Source organism: Oreochromis aureus, linkage group 13 (assembly GCF_013358895.1).
Source record: "Oreochromis aureus strain Israel breed Guangdong linkage group 13, ZZ_aureus, whole genome shotgun sequence".
Lineage (NCBI taxonomy): Eukaryota > Metazoa > Chordata > Actinopteri > Cichliformes > Cichlidae > Oreochromis > Oreochromis aureus.
In genome coordinates, this window is record NC_052954.1 from 1,891,336 (window position 1) to 1,906,563 (window position 15,228).

Genomic DNA, 15,228 nt, shown 5'->3' on the forward strand with positions numbered 1-15,228 from the left:
CTAACTTTCCCCTCAGTCACACCCGTTATTAGCAGCTCCAGTCTGTTCATGTAAATGGAGAGTCTTCTTCACACAGGTTAATTATAGAGTTCCACAGGGTTCAGTGCTAGGACCAATTCTGTTTACATTATACATGCTTCCCTTAGCCAGTATCATCAGAAGACATAGCATACACTTTTACTGCTATGCAGATGACACCCAACTCTATCTATCTATGAAGCCAGGTAACACCTGTTACCTGTCACCAATTAGTTAAACTGCCGGAATGTCTTAAAGACATAAAGATCTGGATGGCCGCTAATTTAATATGGTATCTAACAGACGCTTACTCTGGATGCCATTACCTTGACCTCCAGTACCACTGTAGTTTGTGCTTATCAGAAAACATTTTAAAAAATGCCCTGAAAAGCCTTCAGTTAATCCAAAATGCTACAGCAAGAGTCCTGACAGGGACTAGAAAGCGAGAGCATATTTCTCCTATATTGACTTCCCTTCATTGGCTCCCTGTTAAATCCAGAATTTAATTTAAAGTCCTGGTCAGGCTTGTATGATCAGGCCCCATTTTATCTTAACAAGCTTATAGGACCATATCACCCCAGTAAAGTGCTTCGCTCTTACTTCTGGGTCCTATGGTGTTAAAAATAGTATGGGAGGCAGAGCCTTCAGCTTTCAGGACTCTTTTCTGTGGAGCCGGTTGTCAGGTTGGATTTGGGAGACAGACGCCTTTTTTAATTTTAAGATTAGGCTTTCCTTGTTTCCTTGTAACTTTCCTGGTTGAGGATGCATATAGTTTTTTTTTTTCTTTTTTTTTAACCTGGCCCGTTTGGTTCTTTTGCCATCAGAATTATTGTCTAAAGGCGAAGAAAGATGCCCAACGGATTTACTTTACCAAATGGACCATCCCAGCCTTGCCATAATGGTCCATCTGATTCACCTTTTATTGTTTATTTTATTTTCACTTGCTGAATACGGGACAGACTTAACTGGAGGAAAGAAAGGGGAGAAAGAAAGAGGGAAAGAAAAACAGCGGGGAAGAGGGACGGGGAAAAAGGGCAAAAAACCAACAGAATAAGCAGACAAAAAATACATATATCGATCACCTGGATCACCTGTTGAGAAAGAAAGAAGAAAGCAAGCAGAAGAAAACGAGAGTAATAAACAAGATCACAATGATCTATGGGAATATGACAGTAAATACTAAATATTAAACATTATTGTGCAGCACGTGAGATCGACAGCGCACAGTGTGCTTTGAGGTAGGAGCCAAAAAGGGTGTAGTTTGTGTGTGTGATCACCCGTGTGTACACCTGTGAGCATGGACGCGCTTGTTTTTTTTTAAAAGGTTCCTTCATGTAATGATCTGCTAGAGGGTGTGGGGGGCCACTGCCCCGTCCTCCAGGGCATGAAGCAGGTATGGAGGAGATCAAGACTCCAGACATCCAGAGGCCCCCAGAACACAAGAGACCAAGGAAGACCAACAGAGGGGCAGCCGCGCCACTATCCCAGAAAGAGCTGAGGAGAGTCCCAGATGAGGGGTCACTCAGCAGCCGCGAGCAGAAGCCAGGGGGTTGCAGTGACGTGCCCGTGAGCTCCGCCCGGCAGCCAGCTGTGCCTGAGTGGCGAGCCCCGGGCCGTGAGGCCGAGGGCACCCCATCCCAAAGTGGCCCGGCGAGCCCCAGGCTCCATGCCCCAATAAGCAGCCGCCAAGGAGTGAGCGGTGTGTACCTGGGCGCCCACCCCGGACACACAGAACCACCAACGCACCGATGTCTGAGGGCGTCCGCCACCGGCAGGGGAAGTGGTGGGGGAGATAGGCCTCAAACCTTGGAGGGCCTGAGATGTCCCCAGAGAGGTGGCGTCTGATACCCAACCTGACATATAGACACAGACATACAGGCACACACAGATACAAACATCCATTCCCACCCTCATGCTCTCATAGGCAATTATTCCACACTCAACCAACGTGGAGACAGACATAAAGAGACGCTGTACACACAATCACTCTCCCCAAGCGTACTCTAAGCCCCGGGTCTAGGTACCCTTGCCCCTGGAGGGGAAACTGCACCCAGACCCAGGTGGTGTTACCCTTTTCCCTGCGGTGGGAGAAGCAGACCGCCCGACTCCGCAGCAGCAGGAGGCCCCACATTCCAGACCCCAGTCGGACGGCCAACTCCTCCTCCCAGCCCCCGCTCCAGCAGGCCGCAGAGAACAGGGTGTGTGAAGACTCCAAACCTCCCTCCGCCCGCTCATATGTAGTGTTGATGTATGTGTGTTCTAAGGTGCATTTAAAACCCAGGAGGGCATGGAGCTACCTGCCAGAGCAGCAGGTAAGCGCATAGCCCCTCCTGCTAGCCCTTTAAAATAAGGGTGGGATATAATTGAGGTGGTAGCAGCGGTGTAAGCCAGAGGGGACAGAGGGGGGCATGCCTCCCTGCACCCTGGTGACACACCCCTACCCCAAGGCCCTGCATGTGTGGGTGATTGTGGTGGAGCGGGAAGAGGGAGGCAGCTTGAGATGGGGAGGGAAGGAAGGGAGGGGCAAGTAACCCCTCCCTGGGGCCAGCTCCCCCGCTGACCCCAGTAGGCACCCCCATACTCTGCAACCCGCCAGCGCGGCAGCGCTGCCCGGCCCCACAGAGCCCGGGACAGTCCACCCGACCCCACCACAGAGAAAACTGCACCCATCCCATCATCCACTCATCTTCCAGACTACACTAGACAATAGACGCCCAGGCTGAGATCTTCCTCCACCTCTCCTGTATCTCCCCCTCCTGCAGAGAGAGTTCCTGAAGAGAGGAAAGCTCCTGCAAGATGTGACAACCTCCCCCACCAGTTGAAGAGCCCCCCAGGTGGCTCGATGCACCGGCGGCACCCTGCGCCAGGGCCGGGCCCCCATACACCCACCCGCCCACAACCCCGGCAACACACCAACCAGGACCCAGCCCCTGAGGCCCGGCCAGGGCCCCGGCCCAGAGACGGAGCGCCCCCAGAACCTCACGCCCGTCCCGGACCCACCCAGGGGCAGCCAGGCTACCAGGTCAGTAACCCACGTCCGTCAGCACAGACCCTCCCCTAGCCCTGCTGCACGCAGCCACGAGGAAACCGTCACCCAAGAGCCAACAGAGCCCTTAATTGGCCATGACCGCTACCCCGGGTTGAGCCCCCCAAGGAGGATGCATATAGTTAGGGCTGGATTAGGAGACCCCGAATATATTAATATATCAATTACAAGATCAGGCGAATTCAAGCCTTTAATAAATTTGTCTCCACTGTTTGGGCTGATCAGTAACAGTTTACTAAACTAGATGCAAGAACTGAGGAGAAGGTGTATCTCCCTACAGCCCCCTCTGAGCCTGCCTTTAATTATACGTATTCCTAATGTTAGGCCACAGATACACCACCTCGTTGTCACATTATTATATTTCAGATTCAAGATTGTTTCAGTGGGGGATGGTTGGTGCAGTAAACAGGGAAGTGTTACCAAACACGTTTGTTGTTTTGTTGGCCAGTTACATTAGGTTAAATTCCCGTTCTTCCATTCAGATCTCCAGTTAGAAGCGTGATGTGATTTACCCAAAGCCTCATACCACACCAATACCAAGTTTCCCCAGTGTCTATTCTTATGTGTAGACATTGTCTTTAATTTTAAAGAGAGGTGTGACATCATCACATCCTGGAGGAGTGACTAAGCAGCTCACTTTGATGACGTTTCAGTTAATACAAGCACACCAACATCTTTAAAAGATTTCATGAAAAGGGTGGAGGCAGAATGTATAGTGAGACAAAAATGAATTAACATAAAAACTAGTGATAGATTTATATTACTGAATATAATTGATTGAATAATTGACCAGTGTACTCTATGGAGGCATGTACTTTCTCTTATATTAGCATTGTACAAACTGTTACTGTTGCTTTCTCATTGGGTGTTTCGTGGAATAATTCATTTTTCCCAGTTCATGTCCATGGTTTTAAAGAGAACTACGCTTATGACTGTAGCTCATTACAGGCTGTACAGAAACAGCAGAGACCCTAAATATGGAAACAAAATGTGCAAAGACTTCTTGCTCTATGTGCGACTTTACAGCCTCAAACAGAGTTTATTCAGTTTGAACAGGTATCATTTAGAATGAATTTAGACCACAGAATATCTTGAAATAAAGCAACATTGTTTTATGATTTTTTTAATGACAACAAACTATTAACAATATTAAACACTTACTGCCTTAAAATCATACATAACTTATACCTGCTTCGTTGTCTCAAACCATCAGTTATGTGATTAACACTCAGGCCTTTGCCACTGTTTACATTTTACAAATGAACAAATTTAGATCTAAAAGATAAAAGTTAGTATGTAACAGCGAATTCAATCATCTGAATTTAACACTTTGAACACAAGTAACCCATGTAACTATGTTTAGTAACAAAAATATAACATTTCTGTTATTTCAGTGCTCAGAGGGTGAAGAACTCAAATAGCTTCATAATAAAGGCCCTCATTTGTCCAAAACACCCCCCAAATAACCAAAAAACATAAATAAAACCACTTTAGAAACAGCACATTACATACAAACCTCTCAGTGCCCATTTACAACTGTTACACAGCAAGTACATAAGCAATAACTCGTCTGTTATTATTGCTTATGTTTAAATATTACTTACAATAAGTTCTAGAATCAGTGAGTCTGTATAGGATTAAACAGAGACACTTGGCTCTTTATCATTTGTATATTATCCAAAACAGTTTTAAATTTTTTACCTTAGATTTGAGATTAACAGATGGAATATTGCACAAATTAAAATGCTTTTCAATACGAGTTATTCCTTGAATTCTGTCCTCAGTAACTGTTGTGCAGTGCAAACAGGTTACATATTTGTATGATGCAGATGCAATTAAGAGATTGAGTTTGGGACACTTAATGCCAGAGATTCAAACTCTCCCTGATATTTATTCTCCAGATCGCTAAAATCCAGCATAAGTGATGAAGAGCATTCCTCAAATCTTATTTCATCATTGTTAGTAGCATAATGCAGGAGAGCAATGTCTAACTCAAAGGTCCAAAATCCCCCACAGGTGTTAAAGATGGGTTGAGATCATGTGACTGTGGGTGAAATGTCACATGACTCACACAGTAAGCCCTTATGTCCACGGATGGAGCTGCTGTGATCCTGGAAAAGACCACAACCATCAGGAAATGTTTCATCCCAAGTTAGATGTGATCCCTCTCCTGTTGTAAAAGTGTCGGATTCCAACATTTACGTTTTTCTTTTCACCCACCTGGATTTTCTGCTTTGACAAATGGTACTTTTGTTATCTTTTTTTCAAAATCGATGCATTTTATACTGGAATGAGCTACAGCCCATTTCATGTTAAAGCTCAGGTCTTCAGGTTCACATCTTTTAACTGTTCGATCACAATATTAGATCTCAGTATGCTATTTTCTATTTTTGATGTCCCGCTCTTTACAACCAGTCTACAACCAGTGGTTCTCATTGCCTTAAGGCATTGTAAACGTACACGGGTTTTAGCACATGTGCTGTATAAATAAAATTGCCATTTCCATATATATCAACACAGGTAGTTCACATCCTGTTACAACTGAAAACATGTCATCTTAAGGTGATAAGTAACAGCAGGGACATTCTTTAAAGATCGTACGCAAATACTGACAAGTTGATGCAATGTGTCCACTATCCCCAGTTTAATCATCTAAGAAGCAGTGAGTGCAGTTACATGCAGATAGAAGTCTCCTCTCAGACTCATGGCTAATGTTGTTTTCAGCTTGCTACAGATCAAAAAAGTCCTGAATCAGATAAACAAGAATCATATTCTGATCTCTGGATTGTGGATTTGTTTTCAGTTCACATCTATGTCACTGTTACAATAAAGGAGATCCAGCAACTCTGTGACAATAACATACATTTTGATTCTAAAATGACCTCAAATGGACACAGCACGCAATAGATTTCTATTTATACAGAAAACACAAGAGGTTGCAGCTGACTCTAATAAAACCCACTACAATTTTTCTGTGTACAGTAATTCAAATACTGATATATTAAAAGATCTACAGATATATGCACAGAATTCTGGGGAAAACATCAGTAGACTCATTTTAAGCTCACATTAAGTGGGGAAAATAACTTTGATCCACTTTAAAATGTAAGAAAAATGTTTTCATTCGATCAATGTCAACAAAGTATTTTTTAACATGCCCAGAAGGACATGGAAACTCATTCCAAGTGTCTGTCTGCTTATTAATATGTCATTAGACAGGTTTCTGACGTGGGTTGCTTTGGGACCCTTGGGGTGTATGTAAAATGTGCATCATCCTCTGAAGTTTCTTAGCAAATATCATGACAGAGAGTGTTTCTTCTCTACAACTTAGTCTACATATTGGATTCATTTCTTTAAGTCAGGCTAAAATAAACCAGACGTGGTTCTGATTTTTTAAATGAACAATAAAGTTTTGTTTCTGATAAACGTAAATAGTCATGGGAACCTTAATGAGATTCCTAACATGATTCCTCCAGATGTCATGTGTTATTATTTTGATAGTAAACTCATAAATTAGCTACGCATCTCATGCTGACCAAGCACTGCAGTGTAAACTTGGCTGCCACAGGGCAGGACACGTAACACTAAGAAACCTTAAATGATAGCAAGTTAAAATTGTTTCCATTTTTTTTTTTTTTATGTTTTAAACATAAAATGTGACTTCAGTTGCCTTTACAGATGTCTAAATGTAGAGTGGATTCCTCAGAGTGTCCATTACCACGTTCTTCTTTGATGGCCATCAAACTCAAAGTGCTTTGATTGGTCAGTAAAACTAGAAAAGCACTCTATAAATACCCGTCCATTTCCATCCTTTATTATTCTCATCTGTGTTTCTCTCTGCTGCACTCCTCTTCGCGTCTGCCTTTCATGCTCCCTCACTTGGGTCAGAGGTCAGCTATCAGCAGGTCCAGCAGCTCTCTGTAAGCTCGGTAGCTCTTTATAGATGTGATGAGGTGGAAAAACACAGTTTGAGTGTGTATGGGTTGGACCCATCTGAAATAAGAAATACACGAACAAATGCATACTTAGCATAACAGCCTGGCTGGTACATTAACTGTGCCCTGATAAAGATGTAAGGGCATAAAGAAAGGTACGGGTTTGGCTTGATAAGGCTCCCTTCCATGTATTTGCATATAGCTGGAAAACTGAAATGAAATATGGGGGGGGGGAGGAACAGGGTCAAAAATTAACTTTCTCTTCTCAGACCAAGTGAGGACAATGGTAGCTCATCTAAGAATAGGTCTGAGAGCTCTTCATATTAAAAGAGAGCCACGCACTGCTAAAAGGACAGTCTTAGCTCTTCACTTTACTATGGCAAGTGTCCTGGAGGACAGTTTAAGATTTATTTCCATGTAAATAAAATTACATTAATTTGAGGATGTGACAGTGCAGTACAAAATGTAAAGCATGGTTAATACTGTATTTTCTGCACTATAAGGCGCACTTAAAATCCTTTAATTTTCTCAAAAATCTACAGTGCGCCTTATGTATGAATTCTGGTTGTGCTTACTGACCTCGAACCGATGTTATGTGGTACACGGTGCTCAAGAATCTGTCAAAAATGTTTTACTACGACTTTGGTAAGCTATGAAGCCGCACTGCCTGATGGATTGTTTGAGCATTACAGCTAGTCAGGAGCCTCACGGAGTAATCTGGGTCCTAAATTCCGTCTGCTTCAGGTCCCAAAGTCACACGATCACTGCGGCATCACTGAGAGTTAAAAACTGTCTAAATTCTTTCATCTTTAATAAAATGATCAGCGTTGCTGCTTTACCAGGTGTAACAATTAAGTTTAACATCCAGGCATCCATGAAAATAGAATTTATTACATTTAACGGAGTTAGAAGTTAGCTTGTAGTTTCCACCTAAGCATGATATAGCATGTTCTGACTGAGAGATTTCAGAAAAAATTCAAACGTACAGCTCTGCAATCACTTCCAACATAAATGAAGACAGAAAACTAAACAGCAGTGACGTTTGTAGGGTTACTGAAGTTGGGCTAGCTGCTATATAATGATGTGCTACGTGATCGCTAGCGACACAGCTATGTTAGCATAACATTAGCACAGTGAAGCTGGAGGATGAACGCTAACTTTTTTCCACTCGATAAAAGTTAACGTGAGGGTTCCCGATGGTTAGGGACAAATGCAATCGCATGGCAGGATGCTGTAAACGGACCAAACTTCAGTCAGGAGAACAACTGAGATAATCCATCCACAATACCAGGTTAGTCATTAATATACTGCAACAACATGGGAATAGAGCAGCTGCTAGAGAATTCAGCATTAATGAATCAATGGTACAGAAGTGGAGGAAGCAAGAAGAAAGAGTTGAATAAAGTTTGATTTATCTGACTGTTGTTTCGCTTAATGTGCCTTATAATCCGGTGCGCCTTATAGTCCGAAAAATACGGTAATTGGGACAATGACATAGTTTTGTCATTTTGCTCTGTGCACCACTACAGTGCAGACTTTCATCCTCAAGGACTTAAACTAACATTAACTGCATTAACTGTTTAAATGTCACAAAGTCATGTTTACAAAAGATTTTTTTCTACCTTAGATGTATTTTCCAGCTCCACATTCAGGAATTATTTGTGAAGTTCACAGCATGACACTGACAGAGTAGACAGTGATGGATGTTTTTCTCATGGACTTACTGGGAATCCTAATCTGGTAGTGGTTGAGAACAGTAAGAACCTCCACAGCCTCTGTCTTACTGTCAAACTCCAACAAGCCGGAGATGGTCTTAGAAGAGGCTGAAAAATGAGACTGAACATTAAAAGGCAGGCGATGACCACATTCATGAGACTTCATCTGTTCAATCAAATGTGTACTTACGTTTGGCATCAAACATCTTAAATTTGACAAAGCCAGGCAGATCATGCTCCGTGCACAGCTACAGAAACACAGACAGCAGCGTGTGAGCAGTTCTGCACTAGGCAACAATTAAATATACAACTTATCAGCATTTGTTGTACAATCTGGGAGTGGATTTCTTTATGGCAAAGACTGCTCAAGAAATCAGGCTTAAAGAGACGCTTTTTGGGCATTTAAGGATATCTTGTTAATTCAGAAAAACAGGGCAGTCTTCTTAATAGAAAGGGGTTTTTTTGAATTTCCAAGATAATAATCATATTAATTCAGGAAAAAAACAAGAAATTATGAAGTAGATGGATTACCCTTCTGGATACATCTCTGTATGATGGGATAGAAAATATTTTTTGGAGGTTTGGAATACCTTTAAACAGTTCTTTACAAAGCTTTAGCTCTTCTGAAGACAGATAAACAGTTTACCCCTGTCCTGATAAATCTTCCAAGATGCAAATTTCCTCAAATCCTCAAACACAAGAGGCAAAGGACCGATACGTTGGATCAAGGTATTTTTATAGTGACACAGAAAAGACGGACAGTGAACAGACAGAAGTACTTTACCCTCAGTAAATGATCCTGTGATATGCACGGAGGAACATTATAGTAGTGTAACACTGCAGATGGAGGCTGAATGATGTTTTTGGAGGCTTGTCCAGCACTGCTAAAGCGATTGTTTCTGGTCATAGCAAAGTCCTTATAGCTGCTGCTGCCATCCTCTAACTCAAAAACCTGGCTGGGGATTACTGCGTGCTGCTTCGACACACTGCAAAAATCCAAAAACATCAACTGTGTTACTTATCTTATCAAATCCATGCATAACAAATTACTGATCATAAAATAGTCAAGATAATATACACAGAAGTAAAGAAGTATATGGTGCCAAATTGCCTCAGTGCGCTTTATTTTGTAAGATAAACACAAAAAAATAAAGAAAACCCCCCAACAATCATATGACCCACTATGAGGAAGCGCTTTGGTGACAGTGGGAAGGAAAAACTCCCTTTTAACAGGAAGAAACCTCCGGCAGAACCAGGCTCAGGGAGGGTGGCCCTCTGCTACGACCATCTGGGGGTGAGGGGAGGAAAACAGCACAAAGACAAACTGAGGTACCACAAGTAAACCAGCAGTCTGACAGTGAGGCGCTCTATTGGGGTGATACCAGAATTCTGAGATTCTGACTTTAATCTCAGAATTCTGGAAAAGAAGAAAAAAAACCACTTTTTTTTTTCCAGTAGCCCTAATCCTCTTCCATATGAATTACAGTAGTCCAGCTTAGAAGTGATAAACTAATAAACTAGTTTTTCAGCATCATTCTGAGACAGGATATTTCTAATTTTAGAGATGTTGCACAAATGGAAGAAAGCAGTCTTACATATTTGTTTAATATGTGCGTTGAAGGACATGTCCTGGTCAAAAATGACTCCAAGGTTCCTCACAGTGTTACTGAAAATTTTAGCATAAATTTTCACTGCTATGCAGATGACACCCAACTCTATCTGTCCACGAAGCCAGGTAACACACATCAATTAGTTAAACTGCAGGAATATCTTAAAGACATAAAGACCTGGATGGCCGCTAACTTTCTGCTTCTAAATTCAGATCAAACTGAAAATGATGTTCTTGGGCCAAAAAATCTTGGGAGCATGGTTTCTGACCAGATGCTTACTTTGGATGGCATTACCTTGGTTATGCATGGATGTGTCTTCTAATGATGCTGCCTAAGGGAAGCATGTATAATGTAAATAGAATTGGTCCTAGCACTGAACCCTGTGGAACACCATAATTGACATTAGTGTGTGAAGAGGACTCTCCATTTACATGTACAAATATGAGTCTATTAGATAGATATGATACAAACCACTGCAGTGCAGTACCTGTAATACCTACAGCATGTTCTAATCACTCTAATAGGATATTATGGTCAACAGTATCAAACGCAGCACTGAGGTCTAGCAGGACAAGCACAGAGATGAGTCCACTGTCAGAGGCCATAAGAAGATCATTTGTAACCTTCACTAAAGCTGTTTCTGTGCTGTGATGAGCTCTGAAACCTGACTGAAACTCTTCAAATAAGCCATTCCTCTGCAGATGATCTGTTAGCTGTTTGACAACTACTCTTTCAAGGATGTTTGATATGAAAGGAAGGTTGGAGATTGGCCTATAATTAGCTAAGACTGCTGGGTCTAGAGATGCTTTTTAAGTAAAGGTTTAACTACAGCCACCTTGAAGGCCTGTGGTACATAGCCGATTATTAGAGATAGGTTGATCATATTTAAGATTGAATCTTGATGTTAGAAGTAAAGTGTATTAGCAATTCTACACTTGCACACATTATTAAAGATATGCACATTGTCTGTATATTAATGGACTTCTTACCAGACATTCAGTCTTTTACCAAACACCTTAATGCTGTTGAGGTGTGTGATGGCCCTGTCCACAGCATACTCATCTCCCATCTCAACCAACGCTGTGCCAGGAACACTCTTCATAAACTTAACCTATAACAAGCACATACATAACAGCTGTTCTAAAGAGGTAACATACATTGTGAAAGCAGTGTACATGTTTTAGTGATGTAAACTTTCCTTCATGTTAACCATTAGAAGACACAGTATACATTAGAGGACATTTGGAAGTCAATCTAAAGTCAGACCTAAGGAGGATATTTTATGCTTGTGCTTTTTTGTGACATCAGGTAGTAATTTGCACATTCCACATTGGAGAATATAGCCATTCTGACTGTGTCATGAAATCAACATATTCTATGAGAACACTGAATGGGTTTGATGTTTGGGGAAGTTCTCTAAGTGTTACCTGAGCAGCAGAATCTATTCGTATAATGTAGGGATGAGGAGATCATGAAAATATCATTCAAGTGCTGGAAGTAATTTATAGCATACTGAAAGCAAACAGGAGGAGTCAGATAATTAAATTCTAAAGTTAAAATTTTAAATGTATGAGAAAACAACATAAACAATCTCTGACATCACATTAAAAAAGGAGAATCAGACCTATGTTTGGTTTGGTTTGGTTTAGTTTGCAGGGGTACATCACATGTCCTGACATTAAACAGAATTCAATGACACACAGGCACATGAGTGACAAAAAGAAGTACATTTCTAAATAATGCAGTAGGTGTTGATGTACAGAGGTCTAGTCCCATTCAATATACTGTCATTTACTTGTGAGTAGGAATAATTCCCAGCAAAGTGAAGGGCCAGGATATGATAGACACAAACACACAATTTCTGAGTTTGCTTCCACTCGAAGCTTTTTATTGTTTTTAATAGCTTTTCCCATGCAGCCCAATTTCTACAACCTAATTATGGAAATAAAATTAACAGCTGTTTCTATATATGTTTCTATATGTTTCTATAAAAACACGCTAAAGACACATGAAGAATACACAAACAAACACTTACCTTTTCAATGTTGCCGTAGAGGCAGAAGAGGTTGAAGATGCGGGTGCAGTTCATCTTGGATGGATGGAGGCCACTTACCATGGCAACAGAACTGGGGGCATGGCCAGAGTATGAAGAGGATGACTGTGGTAGTGGATAAGACACCATGTCTGGAACGTCCAATGAGGTGAGCTTGTACCTGCTGTTGCCAGGCAGTGGCAGCAGGGGACATGGTGGACCTGGGAAGGCACACATCGAAACAGTCACTGTCTCAATGAAAGGCTGTCTGCACCAATCCAGGATTGGCAAATTACCAGCACTGTCGACCAAAGTCAGTCTCACGTATGTCAGATTCGGAACCATTTCATGCACCGCAGTGCATTCGCACACTCACAGCCAACATGTCATTGGCATGGAAGCTCTTTACTGTGAGTGATGAACCAAAGTACGCCAAAGTAAACTGTGGGGTGACCACCACAACGACAAATGTATGAACAAAACTAATCAGACACTTAACTCACCCCCAACCAAGCAGCAACATAGAAGGACAACTGAAAATGAGAAAAGGATTGATGCCCTGTTATGACTTTGGATGATGTGGCCTAGTTTTGAGACGTGTCATCATCTCTGGATCAGTGTTGGCTTAGGCTAGTGATGGTGATGTGGGAATGTCAGTCTGCTACATCAGATACAGGTATGGCGCCTCCACAAGTGTGCACCCTCTGTTTGGCTCCTTTTTCCTTAGCTGTAGCCTGGGTCTTGTTATAAAAGCAGCAAATGTATAACAAGATCCAACATCTGTGGACAAAAGTTTCAGCCTGTCTCAGCAATGCAAAGCCTCCAGCTTCCAACATCAGCATAAAGAAGAGGAAGCTACTCTCATTGCTTAGTAATGACAACAACATTGTCACCCTTCAGGCAGACATGTGTAGGTGCAAGATTTTGCTAAACCAGAAAGACTATCATGAGAAAATTTTGTCACTGCTCAGTGACAAAAATACTTATGAGCCCAGGTAGTGGTCTCAGAAGAGGGTGATTGATTGTCTGAAACAGGAAGAACAGGACGATGCTATTGACTGGACCTCATACCAAAGGCTTTATCCTTGGGAAGCTACACCAAGGCTGTATGGTTTACTGAAGACAGATAAACAGGGTGCACCTTTAAGCCCAATTGTCTGTATGATCAACTCTGTCCTCTGTTGGAGGTCAATCAATCAAATCAATCAAATTTTATTTATATAGCACATTTTAAAGACCGAAGTACACCAAAGTGCTTTCCAGTAAAATCATGATACAGATAAAAATCACAATATAAAATATAAATTACAGATATAAATAAAATAAATAGAATATAAAATAATTACATAATCTAAATGCAAAGCCAGATGTAAATTACCCTAATTAGCCTTGAATGCCAGGTTAAACAAATACGTTTTTAGACGTGATTTAAAAGACTGAATGGAATCTGATGCGCGAATATGAAGAGGAAGGGTATTCCATAACCTGGGTGCGGCAACGGCAAAGGCACGGTCTCCTCTGGTCTTCAGCCGAGACCTAGGTTGCACTAAGAGCAGTTGGCCCGATGATCTTAGTGCTCTCTTAGGGCTATACAGACAGAGGAGATCAGCTAGGTAGTCAGGTGCCATATTGGATTTTATAGGTAAACAATAAAATTTTAAAATCGATTCGATATTTAATAGGAAGCCAATGTAAGTTGGCCAGAACAGGGGTGATAGAATCATACTTTCTAGTGCCGGTCAAGAGACGTGCTGCGGCATTTTGGACGAGCTGCAATCGCTGAAGAAGAGAAGATTGTAGGCCCAAGTAAAGAGAATTACAATAATCCAGTCTTGAAGTGATGAAAGCATGAATGAGTTTCTCCAGATCTTTGTGTGGTATATATGGTTTAGCCTTAGAAATTAGGCGTAGTTGGTGAAAGCTGGTTTTTACCACAGAGACCTGTTTATCTAGTTTGAAGGAACTATCCATGAAAACTCCAAGATTCCTAGCAGCTTCAGTAAGGTGATTAGCAACAGGCCCGAGTGTGCCAGTCAGTTGTCCCAGAGGCATATTTCTATCAAAAACGATAATTTCTGTCTTCTTTTCATTTAAAGTAAGAAAGTTACGTGATAACCAGTCTTTAACATCCCTCAGACAATCAAACAGAGGATGTAGTGAAGATGAAACATCCCCAGTCAGGTGGAGGTAGATTTGAATATCATCAGCATAGCAGTGAAAAGAGACATTATGTTTTTCAAAGATGGAGCCCAAGGGCAGCATGTACAGAGAAAACAACACAGGACCCAATACTGAGCCCTGGGGCACACCACAGCAAAAAGTGGCAGAAGAAGAGGAATATTTTCCCATCATGACAGAGAACGACCTCTCAGAGAAATATGATTTAAACCATGATAGAACATTTCCTTTAAGGCCTACTATTTGTTCCAACCTTGCCAAAAGGATATCATGGTCAACCGTGTCAAAGGCTGAAGTCAAATCCAATAGAACTAAGACCGCAGAGCGCCCAGAGTCAGCGATTAGAAGAAGGTCATTGAAAACTCTTAGTAGGGCAGTTTCGGTGCTGTGACGCGGTCTAAATCCAGACTGGAATTTATCACTTATACCATTTCTCTCTAAGTGGGTCTGTAGTTGCTGAAGCACTATTTTCTCTAAAATTTTTGACATGAAAGGGAGTTTAGAAATCGGCCTGTAATTTGCTAGTGTGTTACGATCAAGGCTGCTTTTCTTGATAACAGGTTGCACGACTGCATGTTTAAAGACAGTCGGAGCACAGCCAGATAACAGTGATGAGTTCATTAAAAATAAGATATAGGACCCGATTGTATTCAATGCATCCTTAATGATACGAGAAGGAATAATGTCATGCAGA

The 15,228-nt window shown here is 41.7% G+C and overlaps 1 protein-coding gene across 2 annotated transcripts in view; it reads right to left on the reverse strand.

The window, feature by feature from the left end:
• Positions 1-4,171: 4,171 nt before the first annotated feature.
• LOC116320351 (heterogeneous nuclear ribonucleoprotein L-like) overlaps positions 4,172-15,228 on the reverse strand; it is a 67,256-nt gene continuing 56,199 nt past the window's right edge. The window contains exons 9-14 of one of the 2 annotated variants that reach the window (XM_031739942.2): positions 12,360-12,577; positions 11,314-11,435; positions 9,499-9,700; positions 8,905-8,962; positions 8,724-8,822; positions 4,172-7,057 (exon numbers count right to left, since the gene is read on the reverse strand). In XM_031739942.2, coding sequence (XP_031595802.1) covers positions 7,002-7,057; positions 8,724-8,822; positions 8,905-8,962; positions 9,499-9,700; positions 11,314-11,435; positions 12,360-12,577 — 755 coding nt within the window. In that variant the 3' untranslated portion in view covers positions 4,172-7,001. The remainder of the gene's footprint in view (positions 7,058-8,723; positions 8,823-8,904; positions 8,963-9,498; positions 9,701-11,313; positions 11,436-12,359; positions 12,578-15,228) is intronic. The other variant, XM_039622005.1, reaches the window with a different exon arrangement.